Here is a 25,418-nt window from a genome sequence, read left to right as displayed (position 1 = left end):
TAAGATATATTGTTCAATGCTCCTGAACTTTGTCCATTTACACTTAACATTTTCATTCAGAGATGAGTGTTTCATGTTGGCTTCTCAAATAATTTGAACTCTGTTATTTCTCATACTTACTAACCAGAAATATCTTCCTACCATTCTTTACATTTCTATTTACACATGTAGCCAATGATGCTAAAATGACATTATGGCCACTGATTCCCTGCTCTACATTAACTGAGTCAAAAAGTTAGGACCTGTTTGTATTCCTGTAAAGTCAGTTCTCCGCTTGACTGCTCAAGTTGATTTCCAGCTGAGGCATTTAAAAGATTCTACACGATTTCCTGTCTGCCCCTACTACCTGCCTTCATCACTTAAGTCTCCCAGTTGGTAATTTGATTTGTCTCCTTAGTAGGCCAGCTGGAGTGGCCGAGCAGTTCTAGGCGCTCCAGTCTGGAACCACACGACCGCTACGGTCGCAGGCTCGAATCCTGCCTCGGGCATGGATGTGTGTGATGTCCTTAGGTTAGTTAGATTTAAGTAGTTCTAAGTTCTAGGGGACTGATGACCTCAGAAGTTAAGTCCCACAGTGCTCAGAGCCATTTGAACCATTTTTTGTCTCCTTAGTAATCAAGGTTGCCACAAGTTTCCCCAAATGAAATTCCCCGATATTTCCCAGATAAATTTTGAGATCTCAAGGGTAAGTTAAAGACATAAGTTGACAAAAAATGTAAGGATGTCTGTATTTATAAATGTGTGAGAGAAAATTGTAAGTACTGACATTAACATCTTTTGTAATGAACTGTTTTTAGATGGAGAAAGCAAGCCAGATGGTATATATGTTTCATGAAGACGAATGATGTTATTTTATTTCAATAAAACAAAACACATTTGGTGATAAAAATACACAGGTTTAAAATACCTTCACTGATTTCAGAAACAACCGCAGAAAAAAAGTAGGCCTCTCGAAAGAAGTGTACTAGGCAGGGAAGAGTTGTAAACCAACACTATAGGTGATTGCCAATAAAATGTTAGTTCTACTATGTTCATTATTGTTGGTTATTACCCACTGTGTTATGTTTATAATTTTACAGGTATTGCAAGGTTTTTCTTTCAAGAAATATTTGAGTACATAATATAAAAACTGCCGGTGACTGCCACAATTGCCGGCCGAAGTGGCCGTGCGGTTAAAGGCGCTGCAGTCTGGAACCGCAAGACCGCTACGGTCGCAGTTTCGAATCCTGCCTTGGGCATGGATGTTTGTGATGTCCTTAGGTTAGTTAGGTTTAACTAGTTCTAAGTTCTAGGGGACTAATGACCTCAGCAGTTGAGCCTCATAGTGCTCAGAGCCATTTGAACCATTTGAACTGCCACAATTTTCTTATTCTTGTCGTCCATACTTTGTAATATATAAACTACTTTCAAAGTGCCAAAATGTACTAGAATAAATAAAATGTCTATAAATAGCTGCAATGTACAATGTACTTGTGGTGAGACAGCTGGAATTCCTGAAATCCATCGCCTGTGGCCTCTGGTCTGTTGAGGAGCACAGCAGTCCTGGCTCCACAAATAAACCATGAAAATCTGCTGCATTACATCACACAAAAACAGATCTGGCCTGCAGGCAGATCAGTGAGACTAGATAGGCAGGCCTGCACATTACTGGGAAACAATGGGCTTTAGATTCAGGCCTGATCCGTTAGAGATACCCACAGAAATGGCCTGTGATTTTAGCCCATCATGGAAGTCCACTCATTTGGCCAACTATTCATGTGAAAAGACACCATGTGGATTAAATGAGACCACAGTGATCAATCGATGCAACAGGTAACTTGTACAAATACTCTGAGAATAAACTCTAATGGGGATAGGCAGCAACTTACCGTAAAGATGATCGCTGAGTCACAGACAGGTACAATCACAATTCTCACGACAAAATTTTTGGCCACAGCCTTTGTCAGAAAATGAGAGCGCACACAAATATTCACACAATCACTCAGACACAACTCATGTGCACATGGCTGCTGTCTCCAGCTGCTGTGTCAACAGTCTCTGAGAATCAGATTCAAATAAAACACTTCTCACGCCTCCCTGTTTCTTGTCAGCAACTGCTAGGCTAGCAGCAAGATGTGGTGGCAGAACTGACTGTAGGGCCAGGGGAGTAATATAAAGGGGAGAAGCAGTAAGAATGAGGGAGTAGGAAAGCAACATCTCAGTAAACAAACCATTTCATCTACTGAGATAATTTTTCCAGTGCTTTTTTCAAATTTCCCTGACACATTTGAAATTCCCTGTATTCCCTGATTTCCAGAACTTATTGCAACCCTGGTAATATAATGTGACCAGGAAATTTATGTGCAACCTTCTGAAAGTTTTCCCTAAAATGTTTCATAGGTGGGCAGTCTATATAGACAACCAATTACCATGTTTGACCTACCTGTAAATTCTTTTCACCGCCATGTTGGTAACTAACAATCATTTCTTTTTTTCAAATAGGTTTTCAGTTTGGACTATTTTTAATTTGTAGCGGTGGAAGTAACCAGGAAATTTTGATATCTCCTTTTAAGGAATCGACATTCTACAATGGAATTATTTAATCCACAAATGTTGAAGTTTTGTACTTCACCCTGAAATAAGACCTCCTTCAGGGAATATCAAGGAATAGTGTCTGCTGCTTTGCTGAGCTTTCTGTGGAATACCTGAAGGTGCATTAAGATGACTGTCATAGACTTTTGAATGGTTGAAAATTTATGATGTAACAGTGGCTGTAAGTTATGCTTTCTGCATATTTATGCATGTGTTTCAAATTGGAGATTTTCAGTATATCCATTAGATGGACAGTGTCGAAAGAATATTAATCACATTTCATAAATGGTCATCGAAATTAAAACTGATTATTGAGAATACATACACATTTATGTAAAAGTAGCATTATTTTACAATGTGTGGGTGCAAAGGTGTGTGCAAAATAGTGAAGTGAGTAATTCTGAAATGCTAGACATTGTTTACCACCCAAAAACTGTTGATTCAAGGTGCATTATGACTGCTGTACATCCTTAGAAAGTGATTTGGTAATTTTTTTTCAAGCCTGATATGAAAAAATATGCACAGTCATAAAAAAGAAATGAAAAAATGAAGGAAAAGAAAAGAAACTAAACTCTGTGCTCAGATCCAGAGGACCGTGCAATGCTCAACTGCCGCTGCCCAATTCTCTGCCATATGGTGTCATTTGGATATGGTATAGAGAGGCATCAGTTCATCTCATTACTCTCCTAGATGTCATCAGCTATTCAGATCTTGGATCTGTTGCTTCATTTTCAGGCAGCTACTCGGGTGGCATCTCACGTCTGAGTGAACACCATTCCAGTCCTCCTTTGCAGGAGAGATCCATGGCAGTATTGTGAACTGAGTGCAGGTACTCCACATGGCAGTCAGACAGCTTACTACTCATCTGTGGAGGTGGAATAAAAAACTGAGTAGTAGCGCAGATTAGAAAGGAAAGAAGAGGCACTCAAAATATCCCATTTATAGCAGCTGATACTATGTTTTAGGGAAACAGGTGTTCTGATCCATTATCGGTAATGGTGATCAGCTTCTAAATTTATTCATCCATGCGCTGTTTACAGCTAAAAGAATTGTGCATTCTTCACTTCTTTTTTAAATGTGCATTGTTCATATAGCTGCAAGAGTTGTTTCTGATGCACTGTGAACACACAGTCCAACAAGTTGATATCCTACTGCTCTCAGTTTTGAACCAGACTGTTTGCATCTTTATCATAAAGATGATACCTATTTTGTGCTCTGTGTGTATGAAGGATGAAAAATCAAGACTTTATGTTTTGTATTGATAACTGTCAATAAGCTATGTAGTTATCTTGACAAATGTTGTAAAGGTTAAAAATGTTTAATGGATAACAGAAACCAAGTTAGAGACACTAGGTACAGATATGAGACAGGAGCATACCCATTGTTTCTTGCTGGATTTCTACCTTGTAAGAAGGATTGTCGTAAGCAGACTGGGACTTGCGACCAGCTGAGATGGCAGCCTTGTTTTGACCATGCTTCCGTAGTAGAACCAACAACAGAATAACAGCAGCTAGTGTTGAGATTGCAGCCAGAATAGCCACTGCTACTAGTGGACTATAATAACTGTTCGCTGTTTGCACAGGAGTAACCGGTGCTCCTTCTAGTTTCCCTAAAGAACATAAAACTGGTTGTAAATTTTAATGTTACAGAACAACAAATATCTCTGCTAAAATATTTATACATATGTTTATCATTAAAATTAACCTTAAACATAAATGAACTGAAATATTTGTGAACTTCTACAATTTTCAGTAGTTTGGAAACTTGATAGTAGTGCAAAATAACATACATGTTTGTTTGTTTTTGGAACACAAAGGATAATAGTCTTCTAGTGGTATTGTAAACATCAGTGGTGGATTTATGTTTGTATTGGACATTCTAGATGTGCATTAGGAACAGTAGGCCTCTGGGTCAATATAGCTTTTATTGCAGGGTAGCAAGTTGCATTAGTTAAATTAATCCCTTGTTTGTGCACAGCAGTCAGTTATTAGTTGGCTGGCTAGTTGTTCAGTTGGTTGGTTAGATAAGGATTTGACTGATCACATTTTTTGCAAGTATTATGGTCTAAAATATAAAATTCAGAAGGGTTATATTAACATACTGCCTGTGTGGTTTTGAAAAATGTGTTTCTGGCTCTCATCAGGTACTTTTGTCTGTCTGGATAGCCAGAAAGGTATTTCTACAGGTATATTTCCCTCCTTTTGAACCAAAGTTTTATTCAGTTGATAAAGCAATCAAGTTAGTTTCTATGTTGATGATGTTCCAGGTGAACAGAAAGCTTCACTTATGAATATGATGATGGTTGAGTGCAAATAGTGCAATTTATATTGATTTGTAACAGTTTTTTCCTCCTCCTCCTCTCTCTCTCTTTTTCTCAACAGGGAGAAAATGTAGTGGCTTGAAAATCAACACTAGCTAATAAATTACACTAGTAGGTATGAAACAGTACAGCTTATTCAGCTTATTTACAATTCTTTGTAATGTACACATATATACTGAAGAACGTAATTTTATTTTAAGAACAAAAAAGACTGGTAAGCAACAGAGTACATGGCCTGTTGCAAAAGACTTTGTATATCTACTCAATAATGTGAAGTACTCATAACTACACTTCCTGTTAAATCTGTGCATGTGGAACATAGGAAACTTGTATAAAAATACAACACCTGCATTATTTAAAATACCAAATAAACCACCACAACTACAGCTGAAGGGAAAACCACACTGACTTAGTAATAAAATGTAAAAAACAATAAAACTTTTTCCTAACACAAAAGACACCAAATTCACAACTGTCACTGCATCTGAGGCATTGACAGCAAGAGTCTTCTACACATTTGCTTTTGAAGCAAACGTGATAGCATTTATGAAGATGTTGGTGAGTCAGCTGAAGTGTAAGAATCATTAGATTCCACATAAAACTATTATGTGTCAGGGAAGGGGCCTATAATGTAAGTCATTGAAAAGGTGTGTATGTAAGGATAATTGATCATTTTATTTCACATAATTTCCTATCAAATGTATAGTTTGGTTTTAGAAGTAGTTTAACAACTGAAAATGCTATATTCTCTTTTCTCTGTGAGAGACTGGATGGATTAAACAAAAGGTTTCAAATGCTTTTGATTTAACTAAGGTTAACCACAAAATATGCTCCAGAAGTTGGACCATTATGGAATATGGGGAGTATCTCACAACTGGCTCACCTTTTACTTCAACAATAGACAGAATGTCATTATCCACAGTGTTGAGAATGGCTGTGACGTAGGGTCTGAGTAGGGACGGTTAAATGGGGGGTACCGCAGAGATGCACAATGGACATGAATGGATGCAGGTGATCAGATAGGATTCTTACGTACGTATCACCCATCAGAATTGTATCTAGACATATCAGGAGCCCCTCATCACTCCAACTGCACATGCCCCACACCATTACGAGCCTCTACCAGCTTGAACAGTCCCCTGCTGATTTGCGGGTCTGTGGATTCATGAGATTGTCTCCATACCCGTATATGTCCATCCGTTCAATACAATTTGAAATGAGACTTGTCCGACCAGGCAACATGTTTCCAGTCATCAACAGCCCAATGTCAGTGTTGATGGGCCCGGGGAGATGTAAATCTTTGTGTTGTGCACTCATCGAGGGTACACGATAGGGCCTTCTGCTCCGAAAGCCTACATCAATGATATTTTGTTGAACGCTTCACATGCTGATACTTGTTGATGCCCATCATTGAAATCTGCAGCAATCTGCAGAATGGTTGCACTTCTGTCATGCTGAACAATTCTCTTCAGTCATCATTGGTCCTGTTCTTGCAGGATCTTTTTCCGGCCATAGCGGTGTCAGAGATTTGATGTTTTACTGTATTCCTGATATTCACAGTACACTTGTGAAATGGTCGTATGAGAAAATCCCCAGTCCATCGGAGTTTCTATGTCCCACTGCTTGTGCGCCAACTGTAAGACGATGTTTAAACTCACTCAAATGCTGCTAATCTGCCATTGTAGCAGCAGAAACTGATCTGACAACTGTGCCAGACATTTGTTATCTTATACAGGCATTGCCAGCCACAGCACCGTATTCTGCCCGTTTATATATCTTGGTACTTGAATACACATGCCTATACCAGTTTATTTGGTGCCTCAGTGTAAATGCTATGCTCTCTACTATTACAGGTGATTCTAAATTGCCGGCCGGAGTGGCCGTGCGGTTCTAGGTGCTACAGCCTGGAACCGAGCGACCGCTACGGTCGCAGGTTCGAATCCTGCCTCGGGCATGGATGTGTGTGATGTCCTTAGGTTAGTTAGGTTTAATTAGTTCTAAGTTATAGGTGACTGATGACCTCAGAAGTTAAGTCACATAGTGCTCAGAGCCATTTGAACCTTTTTTTTTTAATTCTAAATTCTTTGTATTTGCTGATTGCACTTTCTTGGCAGTAAAGGATGATGTGTGCACTGTTTCAAGTAGTAAAGCTCATGACATAACGTCATGGCTTGCAGAAAATAAACCAAAGCTAAATCACAGTAAGACTCAAGTTTTTACAGTTTGAAGAAAACCTGAAATTTTAATTTCATAGAATGGGTATATGATTAGTGAAACTGAACAGTTCAAATTTCTAGGTGTTCAGATAGACAGTAAACTGTTGAGGAAAGCCCACATTCGGGATCTTGTTCAAAGATTTAATGCTGCCAGTTTTACTATTTGAACAATATCTGAAGTAAGTGATAGTTCAACATGAAAAGTAGTCTACTTTGCTTATTTTCATTTGCTTATGTTCTATGGTATTATATTTTGAGGTAACTCTTCCCATTCTCAAAGGATATTTTTTGGCTCAGAAATGGGTGGCTCAGGCAAAAGTGGTGGAAGTTCGCAAACCTCTTGTCAACCCCTGTTAATTAGTCTGGGTATTATGACATTGTATTGTATTGTATTGTATTGTATTGTATTTATTGGTCCAGTAAATCTTACATGTACAGTACAGCACATCAGATATTGGACAGGTCAAAGTATATCTTACAATTAAAACACTTTAGAAACTAGAAAATTATGTTCACAAAATTTTACAGCACTTCATATACTGGGCAAGTCAATGTGTAAGTTATAATTAAACCACATTAGAAACTTGAAGTTTACAACTGAATACATGTATAAGCCAATATTAACGATTAAAGTATTTGCATGATCCTCTCTTAAGCTCTAAGGATTTTTGAGGAACTCTTCTACACTATGAACTGACATGTACACTAGAGAATTACATTCACAGAATTTTACTTCATATACTGGGCAAGTCGCTATACAACTTATACTTGAACCCCATTATAAACTTGAGAATTACATCTGAATGTATTTATAGGCCAATATTAATGGTTACAGTATTTGCATAATCATCACTTAGACTCTCGAGGATTTTGGAGGAACTCTTCCACACTATAAAAGCAATGTGTCAACAGATATTCTTTTAATGCTGCTTTAAAAATTTTTATATCTGTCATTACTTTAATTTCTCTTGGCAATTTATTGTAGATAATTTTTCCATGGCGTAATGTTCCTTTTTGGCACAAACTGGTTTTTGTATGGAGTACATGAAAGTCAGTTTTCTGTCTTGTATTATGATGATGAACATTTTCATTTTTGGGGAGGATACTAGGATTTGTTATTGTATATTTCTTTATAAACATTGCACTTTCAAATAGGAAAATGCAAGGAAGGGGAAGAATCCCCATCCTTTTAAATAATGGTCTACATGGTTTGTTCCTTTTTATTCCAGCCATGATTCTCACTATTCTTTTTTGCATCCTGAATAGTTTTAGGCAGGATGGCGAGTTACCCCAAAAAGTGATCCCATATTTTAGGACAGAATGTATATTAGAATAGTAAACTGTCATTAGACAGTCCTTATGACAGCAGTTTTCTAGCACTCTCATTAAGTAACACATGGTACTTAGCTTCTTTAATATGTTGTCAATGTGAGTTTCCCATCTAAGATTATCCTGTAGCCAGATCCCCAGAAATTTTGTATTAGGCACACTTGCAATATCCGTGTCTGACATCTGAATTCTTATATCCTCTTCAATGTTTCTCTTGATATTATGAAAATTTAATGCTACTGTTTTGCTTTTATTTATTATTAGTTTGTTTTGGTTGAACCAGTTTACAACATTTGTTAATGCCTCAGACAGTCTTGTCTGTAGTATCTCTGCAGTCTTCCCGCTGACTAATATGCTTGTGTCATCTGCAAACTGGATAGTGCTATGGTACTGGTTGGCTGATGTTAGGTCATTTATATATATCAAAAATAGGATGGGGCCAAGTACCGAGCCCTGAGGTACTCCATATTTTACTGCTTTATAATCAGAATAATGTCTTGTTGATTTATTTTCTTTGTGAAAATGTATTTCTACTACTTGCTTGCGGTCAGTAAGATATGATCTAAGCCAGCTGTTAGGCATACCTCTGATACCAATTCTTTCAAGCTTCTGCAGCAATAGAGTGTGGTCTATGATGTCGAAAGCCTTAGACAGATCAAGGCATATGCCAGTTACTTTTTGTCCACTATCAATTTTTTCAAGTACTTCACCCAGAAATTCATATATTGCTGTTTCTGTTGATCGGCCTTTCCAGAAGCCATGTTGGGTTATGGATAATATTTTGCACTTTTCTAGAAAATCTAGCAACCTCTTATGAAAAATTTTTTCTAGTATTTTAGAAAATGTAGATAGCAAGGCAATAGGTCTATAATTGGCTATGTCTTCTTTCTTACCCTTTTTGAACAGTGGTTTTAGTTTCACTGTCTTTAAGCAGGAAGGAAAGACTCCATTTGTTAATGAACTGTTGAAAATGTGGGCTAATGGTATTGCAATGAGGTCCCCCACATTTTTAATGACATAATCTGGAATCTCATCCACACCTGTTGAAAATTTTGTTTTTAACTCTCTTATTGATAGTATAATTTCCTTAGAGTTGGTTGGAGTAAGAAATAGGGAGTTGCAGTTTCTATTTTGATTGGATGGTGTTGTAGCAGGATTTTTATTTGAAGATTTTATGTCAGATAGTAATTTTTCACTAATATTTGCAAAGTATGTATTAAAAGCATTGGCTACTTCTTCTGGATTTGTAATTTTTTTGCCATCTTGGATTACCTGGAGATTTCCATTTTGGGAGGTATCGTTTCCTACTTGTTCTCTGACTATCTTCCACATGGCTTTCATTTTGTTCCTGGCCATTTTTATATGGTGATCATTTGTTGTTTTTTTAGATTCTTTTATGACTTTGTGAAGCACTCTCTTATAATTCTTGAAATGCACCAGAAATTCTTCTGTAACATTTTGTGTTTTTGAGATTTCATAAAGTCTCCTCTTTTCAGCACATGATATTTTAATGCCTTTCGTCAGCCATGTAACATTTCTTTTTTTAGTTTTTAATGTTTGGTTTTTAACTGGAAAAGAAATATTGAAATAATGGGAGAATATTTCCATGAACTTGTCAAACTTTTTACATGTGTCCTCATAGTTGTCTATATCATTCCATGTTTCTTTTTTCAGTAAATGCCTGAAGTGTTCTAGGTTGTGCTTGCTAAAATTTCTACCTTTTCTTGTCATTTGTTGTTCAGTATTTCCTGCAGTGTCTACTGGGAATTCAATAAACTATGCATAATGATCACTGAAGCCTGTATTCATATTTCCAGATTTGTATAAATATTTATCTGTATTTATTAGTATCTGATCTATAGCACTGCTTGACGATTTGGTGACTCTGGTGGGGGATTTGATAGTTGTTTGTATGTTGTAGGTTTTTAATAAGGCCTCAAGGTTTAATCTGTCTTTTGAGTTCTTGTTGAAATCTATATTAAAATCACCACATATGATGGTTGTTTTACTAACTATTTTTATACTGTTAAGTGCCTTCTCAAGATTTTCAACGAAAGTAGTTACGTTTCCATCTGGGCTTCTATATATGCAAATAACAATTATATTTAAATTTGTCAGTTCTGTAGCAGAAATTTCGAAGTTTTGCTCTTCCCCTAGCTGGTTAGTGAACTTTAAATTTTCGTGTTTGACGTCCTCTCTAACATATATGCATGTTCCTCCATGCATGGAGGTTTTCCTACAAAAAAAAGATGAAAGGGTAAAGCCCTCTATCCTTGTGTGATGTAACGTATTTTCGGATAACCAGTGCTCACTAACACATATAACAGTCACTTCTTTTAGTTCATCCGATAACAATATTTCTATCTCACTAACTTTATTTGATAAGGATTGTACATTTTGGTGCAGGAGCATAAATTTCGACGGTGACTTATTTACTAGGTTGTTTTGGCCTACCTTATGTTCGACAGCTGCACATGACATATCATTTTTAACACTTTTACAATTGAAGTTTTCTTTCCAGAGCGATGTTTTAGAAGATGAAATCAACATTTCTCTGGAATCACTTGCCATAAAAAACGTTGTGGTTCTTTCCTGTTTCGTGTTGGGCGAGTTGACTTGTAGTGTGATGGCGTTTCTGCTGTAATTTTTGGAGTTGTAGATGGGGATCCTCTTCTTGCCGCTTCAAGACTTCCTGAAGTCATTGGAGTAATATTCTCTTCATTTGAAATTGGTGATTCCGTTGCTGCTGCTGCAATTGGAGGCTGCACTAACCCTGGCTGATTTCGGTTTAATTGTTCCATGATTGCATCGCACAGTGCTACTTTCCCTTTCTTGTTTCTGTGCAATCCATGGGTAGTGAAATTCTCTCTTTTTTGACTGTCTGCATTAATATATGTCACATTGCTGAAGAGCTTACATATTTTCTCTAACTTTCGGTTTGTTGCTTCGATTTCTGCATTCACACACGATGTTTTGATGAGATCATGTCTCATAGGGATGCTTATTACGAAAACTTTCATGTCCATAACTTTTGCCAATGTTTCCCTTAAAGATCGCAAAGCGAATTTTGCCTCGTTCTTGTAGACATCGTTTGCGCCAGCTAAAATAATGCAAGAGTTACAACTTCCATGGTTACTGTGTGTTTCAATATGCTGAGTAACTTCTCGCAGTGGAGCACCTGGCTTCACAAATCCAATAACACTTTCATTTATTAGTTTTTCGTTCATGATCTTTGCCAGTCCTTTTCCATGACTATCAGAAAATAAATAAATAATGCCAGCATCTTGTTTTTTACGTTGACTGTTTTCGTTTGTTGTTTTCGGTTCCGAAACTTTCGTTTGTATATCTGCTTCACTTTGTCTGTTCGTTTTTTCTGATAGCACACTGAATCTGTTTTTGCACACGATATTAGAATCAGTCAATAACTTTCTTTGAGAATTTGACAGTTTACTTTTCACTACCGGTATGTTTGGAAGTTCGCGATTTCGAGGAAAGTTTGATCTGTTTTCATGCTTTTCCGCTACCATGCTATAGTTGTTTGTTTGCACACGTTTTTGTTTACTTTCAGTTCCTTGCAACAGTTTTTCTTCAGATGGCTGTATTCCATGATTTACTACACTCGATTTTTGCACACTGTTTTTTTGTATTAAAGTTACACTGCTTCTTTGAGATTTATCTTCCTGGATAGAGTTTTCTTCGGTCACTGATTCCCATTTTCCTGTGGAGGCCGTGTCTTCTTGCTTCCCGTATTTTCCCGATTGAAGTTCTTTTATATCCTGTTTTAGAGTACCGATTATGAATTGTAGACTTCTTATACGTTCATTTAGCTTTGATATCTCGCCCTTACAACTCATACACGATTTCTTTTTTCCATCGAATTTTACTTTTTTTTGCGGAGATACACTATTTACTTTAACACTAGCCGCCATCTTTTCTAACTTTTCTAACATTAGCCTCTCAATATATATATTCTTTACTGCCATTTCTTGTTAACAAAATCAACTTATTCTCAAGAATTAGCAGCTCACTCAGTTAATACTAGGTGGAAATCCAATGTGCATTTGGATTGCACTTCCTTCACTCTTGTGCCAAAATGTGTACAGTATACTGCTGCATCCATTTTCAGTAAGCTATCACAGGAATTCAACAATTTTAGCAGAGATCCACGTGCTTTCAAATCAAAACTGAAGATTTTCCTCATGGGTTACTCCTCATATTCTGTTCAGGAGTTCCTTGAAAAATTAAGCTGATTCCTGTGTTGTATTGTTGATTGCATTTACAAAAACTTATAGCTTGTATTTTTTTGGGTTCATAAACATTTTATTTTATATATTATTACTTTTATGTTGTAATTTAATGGACTGAAATGTTCCATGACCTTGGAGATTTGCTGCTACAGAACCACATGTGGGAATAATAATAATAATAATAAAATTTAAAAAAACAGTCATCAACAAAAATATATACTTCTCATTCATGAAATATGTGCTTATATTCTCTCACTTTCAATGGAGTAAGCTGCACTTATACACATATTCAAAACTAATGCTTCATGAATAAGTTTTAGTTTGTGTCACTGAATAAGCGAGATTTTTGTTTTTACATTTATTTCATGACCGTTAATGTCTCTTGCTAATTTAAAATGCTTGGAATATAAAAATATAATATCTATTTTGTTAATTAAATATCAAAATAATTAAAAACAAAGATTAATCTTACAGCTGGTTTTCTAACTGCTAAGGGCTCTAGTGTCGTTCCAACTGTCAGACGGTAACAATTCTCACATCTACATCTACATCTACGTGATTACTTTGCTATTCACAATAAAGTGCCTGGCAGAGGGTTCAATGAACCACCTTCGTGCTGTCTCTCTACCGTTCCACTCTCGAACGGCATGCGGGAAAAATGAGCACTTAAATTTTTCTGTACGAGCCCTGATTTCTCTTATTTTATCGTGATGATCATTTCTCCCTACGCAGGTGGGTGCCAACAGAATGTTTTTGCAATCAGAGGAGAAAACTGGTGATTGAAATTTCATGAGAAGATCCCATCGCAACGAAAAGCACCTTTGTTTTAATGGTTGCCACTCCAATTCACGTATCATGTCTGTGACACTATCTCCCCTATTTCACAATAATACAAAATGAGCTGCCCCTCTCTGAACTTTTCCGATGTTATCCGTCAGTCCCACCTGATGCGGATCCCACACCACTCAGCAATACTCCAGAATAGGGCGGACAAGCGTAGTGTAAGCAGTCTCTTTGGTAGACCTGTTGCACCTTCTAAGTGTTCTGCCAAAGAATCGCAGTCTTTGGTTTGCTCTATCCACAACATTATCTATGTGATCATTCCAATTCAGGTTATTTGTAATTGTAATCCCAAAGTAATTAGTTGAATTTGCAGCCATCAGATTTCTGTGACTTTTCGCGTAATCGAAATTTAGCTGATTTCTTTTAGTACTCATCTGAATAACTTCACACTTTTCTTTATTCAGGGTCAATTGCCACTTTTTACACCATACAGATATCTTATCTAAATCATTTTGCAAGTCGTTTTGATCATCTGATGACTCACAGCAGTGAGTGTCACGACTATATTTGCTAGAATGCGTTATTTCTAACACTCTCCCACTGTGGTATGAGACAGTAAGATCCTACTATACCCATGGTAGAATATTAGTACTGTGATGATGTTGCATTTTATTCATTAATTAATGTTTGCCTTGCATGTGGACTAATTGGTAGTTAATTTAAAATAAGTTGCAAACATAAATAAAAATAACAACACACAAAATGAAAAATGACAATTAAAACATCTGGTCAAAATATGTGAAAAAGCTATGTCGTGGAAAATATGGAAAATACTGTAATGTAAAAGCCTTAGATTTTGTAGTATATTTAACAACCTAGTTAATTAGTGAAGAATCTGATAAACCCACTTTTTTCCCTGTAACTTGTCATTTCAGTGTTTTGGCAATAATTTTTTTTTTATTTTTGTATAACTGATTAATACTGATAATAATTTGAGTATTTTGTTTGGTCCTGGCTTATGTCAGTTCATTGCATAATTTACAAATAAGAATAAAAATATGTGGGTGATAGTCGCTTTATTGTTCTGCATCACATGAAGACTTTTTTTGTTATATAAAAGAATGTTAACTAACATAAAATAGTGTTAAAAAGATATCTCATCATTACTAATTACTATGTAAATGAAGACATTTACCAAATTTTATAAACAGTTATGAAACTTTATAAAAGATAAATGACAAGAAATCTATACACTCTTTCAAAGCCATACTAGAAAGTTATATTCATAATTAAACTTAACTAACTTGTAGGCTCAATTGTCACATATTATAACTAAAAATTAGTTGTATACAAAAAAGCTAAAAATCAAACAAAGAATTTAATATACTGATTGCTAAAAGGGGCTCAGTAATAATCAGTACCGGTACTTGTCAGTTAGTCGTTATTCATTCTTGACTCACTGATGTCTCAGTTATTGGTTGTATTATGTCTCAGACTTGAATAAGGACAGCAGTCAATCGCAGTGTTTCTGCCATGTAAAGGCTGGTGTCATTTGTCACAAGTTTATGGTCTGACACAGTGTCATCTGTATGACACTTCTGGTAATGCACCAAAGATGCATTGTTATTACACAGCTGAGTATGAGAATGTGTGTTTCTATGTTATAATCAAAATCTAGATCTGCAATTATTTTGTGGATTTTGCAACTGTTTTCTTCATTCTTTTAAATTTGAATATTCGATGACCACTGTGCACACAGGCATCCAATGGATTCCAATTTAGTTATGTCTCAGTTTATTTTGGATTGCTATGGTTCATTCAGTGCTTTAGCCATTTTTTTTTTTGGTAATAAACAACAAGGTCGTAATTAACCTAAAATTTGTATGGCATATTAATGCAGTACGAATCCCACGACTGAAAATCATTCCCTAGATGAGATAATTATTTTTATTTTAATGTGCTACACTACAAACATTTATTAATGCCTTATAATTGCAGTGTATTTTGCTAAAGAGTGCTCAGGCTTCATATTAATATTGTGGTTACTGCAAGTTATAGATTTTTAAAAGTGGTATGATATACTGGTTTTTATGCAGATATAGGAAGACCAAACATGAGAAACTTTCTCCATTAAGAGATCAGTAGTGATTCTTCCCTTTTTGTTACAGCCTGTTCTTTCTTCCTTATTCTCATGTTACAGGAAGTAATGTGAAAGATTGATACATGATTCTATGGTGATTCTTTCATCTGTCTTTGGATGATTCCATGTAGAGAATAATTATTCATACACTTTAAGAGTAAGCACAGGTCGCTGTAACATTTCAGTACTGCACATGTACCTTGGAAACTAGAGGGTTGCATTGTTATTACACAGCTGAGCATGAGAATGTGTGTTTCTAAATGGCAACAATATTGTGAAAAGGATGCATTGATCTCACTATATAGAGGAGACAATGAGTTGCAGACAAGTACAACAAAAAGACTGTTATACATTTAAGCTTTCAGGCAAAAGGCTTTCTCTAGAAAATACACACACACACACACACACACACACACACACACACACACACACTAAAAAAACCCAACTCATACACACTTAACCATTGTCTCTGACCAGCATTGCCAGACGGTGGACTGCAACTGCGGCTGTGGGAGCTGCAATCTGGCACGGGTGGTGGTGATAAGGAGAAAGTATGAGGTGAGGATGGGGAGGGATAGCAGGGTAGGGGTGAGTGAAAACATAGTGCTGCTTGTGGAATGTGCAGGGATGTGGTGGGGACATGGTAGGGTACTAGGTGCAGCTGAGAGGTTTGAAGGGGAAGGGGGAAGGGAGACTAGTGGGTGCATTGACGGAATAGAAGACTGTGTAGTGCTGGAATGGAAGCAGGGAAGGGGACAGGTTGGTAGAGGACAGTTGCTAGTGAAGTTTGAGGTCATGGGGGTTATGGAAACTTAGGATATGCACACTGAGTTGGACAGCATGTTCAGCAACTTAGTGGTCCAGCTGTCTCTTCTCCACAATTAGGTGGTGGTCATTCATGCAGACAGACAGCTTCTTAGTTGTCATGCTCATAGAAAGCAGCACAGTAGTTGCAGCTTAATTTGTAGAACATTACTGCTTTCACAAGCAGCCCTGCCTTTGATAGTACAGGAAATGCTTGTGACCTGTAGAGGGAGGCTGGCCGCTGTGGCCGTGCAGTTCTAGGCACTTCAGTCTGGAACCGCGCTGCTGCTATGGCCACAGGTTTCAGTCCTGCCTCAGGCATGGATGTGTGTGATGTCCTTAGGTTGGTTAGGTTTATGTAGTTCTAAGTCTAGGGGACTGATGACCTCAGATGTTAAATCCCATATTTCTTAGAGCCATTTGAACCATTTTTGTAGAGGGAGGATGTATCGGACAAGCCTTGCATCTACTGCAGGCACATGAGCTGCAAGGCAAGGGATTGGGAGCAGGATGGACAAAGATATTGCACAGGTTTGACAGATGGTGGAATACCACAATGGGAGGGATGGAAAGATAATAGGTAGGATATTCCTTATTTCGGGATATGAGAGGTAGTCTAAACCCTGATGGAGAATGTGATACAGTTGCTCCAGACTGGGATGGTACTGAGTCATGAGGAGAGTGTTCCTGTGTAACCAGATGGTGGATATGTGGAAAGTGGTAAGTGACTATAGAGACAAGGCATGGGAGATCTGTTTCAGTACAAGGTTTGGAGGTTAATTTCATTCTGTAAAATGTTGGGAGGATAATTTCAGTCTATAAAGGCTTCAGTGAGACCTTTGATATATTTGGAGAGGGATTGTCGTCACTACAAATGCAACACCCACAGGTGGCTATGCTTATGGATAGCATGAAATGGGTGGCAGCTTTTGAAGTGGAGATATTGCTGGTGATAGATGGGGTTGATAAGGATGGAGGTACGGATGTCTCCACCCTTGATGTGGAGATCAACATTGAGAAAGATGGCTTGTTATGTTGAGGAGGACCAGGTGAAGTGAATAGGGGAGAAGGTGTTGAGTGTCTGGAGAAATTTAGATAGGGTGTTCTCACAAATGAACCAGATCACGAAGATGTCATCAATGAATCTGAACCAGGTGAGGGGTTTGGGATTCTGGGTGGTTAGGAACGATTTCTCTATATGGTCCATGGATAGGGTAGCATACAATGGTACCATGTGGGTGGCCATTGCCATGCTGTGGGTTTGTCTGTAGGTGATGACTTCAAAGAAGAAGTAATTATGGGTGACAATATAGTTGGTCATGGTGGCTAGGAAGGAGGTTGTAGGTCTGGAATCAGATGGGCATTGAGAAAGGTAGTGTTCAATGGCAGTGAGGGCACAGGTATTGGGGATATTAGTATAGAGGGAGGTGGCATCAACAGTGACAAGTAGAGTACTGTAAGATAAAGGAACAAGAACTGTGTAGAGCCAGTGGAGAAAAGGGGTGGTGTTCTTTATATAGGAGGGTAAGTTACCAGTAATAGTTTGCAGGTGTCGTCCTCAAGAGTGGAGATACTCTCAGTGGTGACACAGTAACCAGCCACAGTGAGGTATCCTGGATCAATGGACAGACAGAGACAGAGGTCACGTGTGTGGAGTTGTGCTTATGTAAATGATTGTGTGTGTTTTCCACTTCAGAAGAAGACTTTTTGGCTGAAAGTTGAAATGTACAGGTATAGCAGTCTTTTTAAGTGCCTATGTGCGATTCAACATATCCTCTGTAAGGCGAGTACCAATTTACCCTTTTCCTAATGTTGTTGTCAATCCATCCTGGACTTACCATTGTTTCTGTTTCTGAATGGCCATACCGTGAATAAAAGTTGATTATCACTGTTCAGTGTTAATATGAAGTGAATATGACTGAGAAGTAAGGGGTGAAAGTTACTACCAAGCAAAATAAGATTTTTGTGATAATTCTGTCATGATATCCATAGAAAACTGGAATAAATGCAGTTAACATCATTTTCTTCTAAACTGCATGTGGTATTACCAAGTCAATACAATTCCTGACTGCTTGGTTTAAACAGCAAGAGATGTGTTGACTACCTATGCAGTGGAAAGTAATGAGTCTGTAACAAAGCCGCAAGTGAATATTCTGCTACATTCAATTCCAAACTATAGTGTAATTTGTATGTCTGCAACTTACACAACTTGTTCTCAATTTCTACTAAATAAAAGCTGTTAATGGGCAGCATCTGCAACTGAAATTTCGCAAGATAGAACTACGAAAGGATGGAGACTGAGGGACATTACTGCTTCTTTAGTAAGAAAATAGCTAATTTTGGCAAGATTATACTGCAAGCATTTTCAATTTGAGAAACTCATTTGGGAAAGTAGTGTCTTTCACCTTTAAAGGACACTCTTGCAAATAATGTACTACAAATCTTTGTTGTTTTGAACATTCGAGCATAGAAAATTTGCACATACCTTGAATACTGTTTCCTTCTGGAGCTACAGATGCAGGTTTTGTCATGAAGTCCTTCACATTGCTCTTTTTTATTTTGCCATTTGTCAGGTATGCCTCCAGCCACAAGCGATACCTATAAAATTGCTCAGTTGTTAAATTTTTCACACGGTCATTCTCTCTCTCCCACTCACCTCTCTCAGCAATAACATGTTTTAAGTATGAAAAGTAAACAGAAAAGTGTTGGCTTGGTTTACAACTGATTTTGGACATACTGAATATTGCTTGCAAACAGGCTCCTTATTGTACGGCAATGGTCTCTTTAAACCTTAAACATTGGTTCCCTGAAAATGCTAATTAATCTTTAAGGTACCAGTTCGTCAAGTTTTTCATGTTAAATTGTAAAATAATGATGACTTGTACAAAATTATGTACTGTGTGGGGTGGGAGGACATATAAAAGCATGAGAGGTGCTAAAGTAAAGTGTAATTATGACATGGAACTTTTAGATAAAGCTGTTCATGAGATTCAGTGTAGCAAATTATTACACAGAAAAGTATGCGATTTGTGTAATAGACCTAGACTGACCATACAAAATAAAGTGCAGGAACTACATCAAAAAAGATTGGGAGGACAACCAGAACTAAATGAGGAGGGAGAAGAAGAAATGATGAAGCAAGGTATCTTGAGGGTTGCATATTGGGAATTCCTATTCACTAACTTGGATATTAATGTTTAGTGAATGGCCACCTCGATAAATCTGGCTTTTCTAACAATTTACCAGGAGTAGAATGGGAGGACAACCAGTACTAAATGAGGAGGAAGAGGAAATGTTGAAACAAGGTATCATAATAAAAATTGATCTTTAATATATGAAATCCACTATCTCAATCCTTATCACCTGTTCATAATGATGCAGAACCTTAAAATGTAGGAAAGGCCAGTAAAATCTGATAAGAAGACTGTATAATTTAAAAAAGTCAATTTTTGTCTGACTTCCCTCCATATACTTGAAACTTCGGACACATTTAGAAAAAAGCATATGAGTCTGAAATCACCTCAATCCTTGTGGTGATTGTGGACACTGTTTGTCTGTTCCAGCAACTATAGGTAAGTATAGCAAATATAGGTAAATTTTAGTATATTTTATCTGTTACACATATACCCCATCAATCCTGCAACAAACAAAGCAATCTAACAGAAGCTACACAAGTTATGATTAGAACAATGACAAAACGATCCAAAATCACCTCATCTGAAGGTACCACATTTGTGAAACAGTAATTCTTCACTGCCTTCTAAGATCCACAGGTAAAAAGTACAAAAATGTGAATAGCATCAATAAAAGAATACAGTACAGTACAGATGTTTTAAGGATCAGTCTTTCATATTAGTATTATGGATTCTGTAAAGTAACCAACAAAGATTCAACTATTGTGGTGGTAAACGATACACCTGATTAGCAAACAACAAAATGATGTACTGTAATGGATTATTTAAAATGAAAACAGTTATCTTATTCCTAATATCCAGCATTACTTGAAATGCTTCTGTGTACAAAATCACTAAATTTTAGCAGTTGTGTGAAATCCTGAAGTGAATTAGAATTGATATTTATTTCTAAGTGATATTGAGTTTGGTTTGTGTGAATAAATGAAGATCTTTTGAGTTTATTCAAGATTTTACAATTAAACAAAATCCTTGAATCCAGATAAGAATGGGAAATATTCCAAAATAATGGAATTCTTCAGTGATGTCTAACAAATCTTTGATGTCTCTAATTCAGTCAGTAAAGTAACAAAGTATTTTAATAACATTTTCCTACTCCAAGACTCAACTTATTTTGCATGAACCACAATACATAGATGTGGATCCTGCAAATAATTAATATTTTTCAACCAAAATTTTAACATATATTTGCCTGTACTGTGTGTAAGAATGCTACAATGCACTAGACAGTTGGAGGACTTTTCCTGAATTTTATCATTCGAGAAACATCAATCTGAATTCTGAATGCAAGTCACAGATCAACTATTTTATCAATGCAGCTTACAGTGTTTGAAAGTGACGATAATGATTATTATTTTACACACATTAATGGCTTCAATCACTCAGGTGTTGATTTATTCTTCTGTACAACTTGAAAGTCAGTTCCATTTGGGGAGTAAATGCATGTTTCAAACACTTTTTTGATACAATGGCATGCTTTAAGACATTTATATTGCGTTGTTTTCTGGTTTCAGTGCATATATTACAATGACTTGCATGATATCATCTTTTATTATTGCTTTTTGTATGAATTAGACCAAATTTGCATAATGTGAGTAATTTCATGAATTTTGTCACAGTCTGTAAACATAATGTGCTCAAGTGCCCTACTTCAGTTCCATAGAAGTCAGTGTACTACATACCTTCTCTCACCCCTGCCAGTCATTGCTATCAATGGTGAGTTGTGCAAATTCTTGTACTTGAGCTATACAGAATGAAAAGTATTTTACCATCACCATAATTGCTCAACATACTCCCACACTCCTTAGCCTCTCACCAATTACCTCTGAGGTGAGCTCAATATGAAATTTGCAGACTGTAAACCAAGAAGCTAAAAATTTAAGCAGTTGTGTGCAGGACACTGCTTCATACAGCTACATGTAAAATATGGCAACAAAACATCCCTGAACCGTTTCCTTTCCATGTTTGTATTATGAAGTTGGTTGACAATGAAACACTTTGTCACCAACAAACGGAAGTGGCTGAAATCTGCACTTCCTGTAATCTGACGAACAGGGTACTTGACACATTTTTGTCGAATTATGAAGTTTAGTATGGCTCCTACTACGGCCGCAAGAAGAGAGGTCGTGTCCATGATGCAATATGGCAGCCAAGTTGAAAGTGTATAATGTGTCTCCACAAAAAAACGTAAATTTCATTAGTAAAAGGAAAATGTGTGCGAGTTGTAAGAATGAAATACTGAAGCTGAACAAATGGATATCCAGTCTATAGTTTACAATCAATGCTCAAAAGGTGGAAGTAAGTAAACTACAATCTGAAAACATGTGACGCTAATGAAGAAAGAAGACACGGTCTCAGGAAAATGGAAGATAATGACTGAAGGAAGCTGCACTCAGAAGGTAAAAGATCTGAAAGACAGTGAAAATTTTGTGCAAAAAAACTCTTTTTAAGTGCTTTCTGCCGTGGATTCAGTGAACACATTCGAAAGGGTGGAAAAGTTGGAAAACAAAGTAGGCAAACTGTTGTTCGTTGTAAGAATGTCAAACAGTGAAAATACTGTGTCGAGATACTCTAAAAACTACGAAAATAAGTGCACACACCTACACTACCACAGACTTCAATGTAACAAAGGAAACTACGTTAAAAAATGTATCTCCAGCAAAACTGCAAACTGAAGAACAGTTAGAATATGTGCGCCAGAAAAACAACACTAGTCAGGTAAGAAGAAGAACCTTAAATCCTCTGGTTACAAAAAGTATGAAACACAAAACAATCTGTGTGTTAGGTGATAGTCACAGCCATGAAATTTCTGCAATGTTGATGAGAACATGTAGTTTCAAGGCATCTGGTTTCATAAAGCCAGGGGCTCCATTGAGTGAAATAACAGACCTAACAACATCAACTGACGTAGCTAGTTTGAATAAAGACGATTTCACCGTGTTAATAGGAGGATCAAACGACGTCTATAGAAACAAGACATACAGGGTTATTACAGAAATGAGGAAATGTTTAAATAATTTAACCCACACAAATGTACTCATTGTGAACATCCCACATCGTCATGATTTACCAACCTGGTCGTGTGTGAACCACGAAATTAATGTTGCAAACGAGTGTATCACTGAAATATGCACTAACTTTAAGAATGTTGATATTGTAGATATAAACAGATTGGAGTGAAGGTTCCATACAGTCCATGGACTTCATTTAAATACACCAGGAAAGAAATTACTAACCAAAAAAACATTTACTTGCATTTCGAAGAAGAGTGAAGAAAAAAGTATAAGTGACAAGCAAACAAAGATTGAGAAGTGCTTTAGATGAGCTACAAGCTGTGCCACAGCCAAACTCAAATTACCAAGTGGTTTAAACCGATTAGGCAAGAAACAAACAAGCAAGTCATCAGCCAAACGAAAATTACAAAATGATTTAAACTGAAGTGGACAGATGTGGATGAAGCAAAACTTATACAATCTCCAGAAGTTAGCTCACCAGCTGATTGCCATCAGCAAACAGAAGCCACACACAAGAAAGATAGCGAAAATTTTTTTAGGGTAAGTGCTGTATTAGAAATGCCATTAGATAAAGAATCAGAAATCGCTTCAACTGAAGTTACTAAATACCCAGATTTTGCTATACTACACCATAACGTTCAGTCACAAATAAACAAAGTTCTGTGATGTCAGTAAAAGTTATATTGACTCAGTTGAAAGAGACTTTGAACTTTCCATTACCAAACTGCCAGAGCTTAATTTCATCATTATTAACATATATAGAGCACCGAGTGGAAAACTATCAGTCTTCATGAATAAACTAGAGGTTCTGCTGAACAGGATCAGTACACTAAATATGAAGATAGTGCTTTGTGGAGATTTCAATATTGGTTTTTCAAAAAGACAGCAGCCCCAGAGATGCTTTGATATATATGACCCCCACAATACACTGCCCAACAAGATTAACAGAATGCACAAATTCCATTATTGACCAAATATTCATCTCAGAAACAAATTACAGATTCACAAGCATAGTACTGAGCATGGGTTATAGTGATCATGAGGCACAGCTGCTGTGTACAGAAATGCCAACAAGTAGTAATAGTTCTGGAAAAGTAGTTGAAAAAAGAACCTTTTCTGAAGATAACATTAGAATTTTTAATCTCTTACTGGTGAAGGAAAACTGGGAAAGCATCGCCACTCAGAACAATGTTGATAACATCTACATGAGATTTCAGAGCATCTTTCTTCACTGTTTTAATGTAGCTTTTCCAAAAGTAGTAAAAACAGTAAAACCTAACAATAATAAGCAATGTGTAACTAAAGGCATAAAAATTTCCAGTGTGAGAAACAGATTTCTGCAGTACTGTTGTAAGAAATGTAGAGTAACCCAAGCACTCACAGATTATTCAAAAGCCTACAAAAGAATCTATGGTAGAGTAGTCAAAGGGTCAAAAATTATGTGGAATGACAATTTGATAAGAAACTCATCTAACAAAATGAGATCCACGTGGAGAGTTATAAAGAAACAAATTTGTAGTTCAGTGCCAAAGAAAAAGAATGTATCATTAACACTAGAAGGCTCAAAAGCCACAGACCCTAATTCAGTTGTGGAAAAATTCAATGAATACTTCACCTCACTAGCTGAAGACCTCATTCAAGTACACAGTCAAGGACCAGTCCCAAGTTTCTCCAGCAAGTCAGTGATCTCAACTGCTTCTATGTATGTACATGAAACAAACCCCAATGAAATTATAAGTAAAATTAAATCATTAAGCAATAAAATGTCAAATGGTATTGATGAAGTACCTTATTTCATATTAAAAGCATGTGCTCACCACATAGCAAACCCCTTGGCAAAAATTTTCAACCTCTCTTTAAAAACTGGTGTATTTCCAGATATTTTTAAAATTGCAAAAGTTTCACCACTGCTAAAAATACGTTTTTCTGAAAAATATCAAACTACCGACCAATGTCACAGTTAAGTTCCTTCTCAAAAATTCTAGAAAAACTCTTCTATGACAGGCTTTTAAGTTTCATAAATAAATATGCACCTCTTACATTACAACAATATGGTTTTAGAAAGTCTAAATCTACACAGACAGCAATTTTCAAGTTCTTAGACTGCATTTTAAAATCCCTTGAACAACATAAATTAGCTGCAAGTATTTTTCTAGATCTATCAAAAGCCTTCGGCGTCCTGGACCATAACGTTCTCCTTGAAAAATTAGAAAGACGAGGAGTAAGAGGTGTAGCACATAGCTGGTTGTGTTCATACCTAAAAACTGCAGGCAGAAAGTATCACTTCAGTATGAATTTAACAAAATGAATGAAACAAGAAACAACTCCTTCTTTCTATGGAATTTCCAATAAAATATGGTGTACCACAGGGCTCAATCTTAGGTCCACTACTCTTCTTGATTTATGTGGACGACTTAGTTGAATATATGAGTCCCACAAAAACTATCCTGTTTGCTGATGACACCAGCATATTGCTCACTGGATCCAGTCCACAAACTTTGGGATCCACAGAAAAAAGTTCTATGAAAAGACTTTCTGAGTGGTTCACAAACAACAGACTCATTATAAATACTGAAAAAACTGTGTGTGTAGATTTTCATTTAATTCCTCCAACTAATCAAACGTCTATTCAAGCCCAATTAAAAAAAATGATTCCCTAGAAAATGTAAGTATCACAAAATTTTTGGGTCTATGGGTTCAGCAAGACTTAAAGTGGGACACACACATAAATAACTTGTGTAGAAAACTATCATCTGTATGCTATGGCCTAAGAATTTTAAAGGCTACAAAAAGCAAAACAACA

General features: G+C 36.7%; 1 protein-coding gene across 4 annotated transcripts in view; it reads right to left on the bottom strand.

The window, feature by feature from the left end:
- LOC124805363 (putative epidermal cell surface receptor) overlaps positions 1-25,418 on the bottom strand; it is a 428,974-nt gene that overhangs the window by 27,755 nt on the left and 375,801 nt on the right. For 3 of the 4 annotated variants that reach the window (XM_047265913.1, XM_047265930.1, XM_047265936.1), the window contains 2 exons: positions 18,896-19,008; positions 3,975-4,180 (listed from right to left, as the gene is read on the bottom strand). In XM_047265913.1, coding sequence (XP_047121869.1) covers positions 3,975-4,180; positions 18,896-19,008 — 319 coding nt within the window. Of the gene's footprint in view, positions 1-3,949; positions 4,181-18,895; positions 19,009-25,418 lie in introns of all 4 variants that reach the window. The other variant, XM_047265922.1, reaches the window with a different exon arrangement.

The sequence above is a fragment of the Schistocerca piceifrons genome, chromosome 1 (assembly GCF_021461385.2).
Source record: "Schistocerca piceifrons isolate TAMUIC-IGC-003096 chromosome 1, iqSchPice1.1, whole genome shotgun sequence".
Taxonomy (NCBI): Eukaryota; Metazoa; Arthropoda; class Insecta; order Orthoptera; family Acrididae; genus Schistocerca; species Schistocerca piceifrons.
This window is presented reverse-complemented; position numbering and strand designations above follow the sequence as displayed.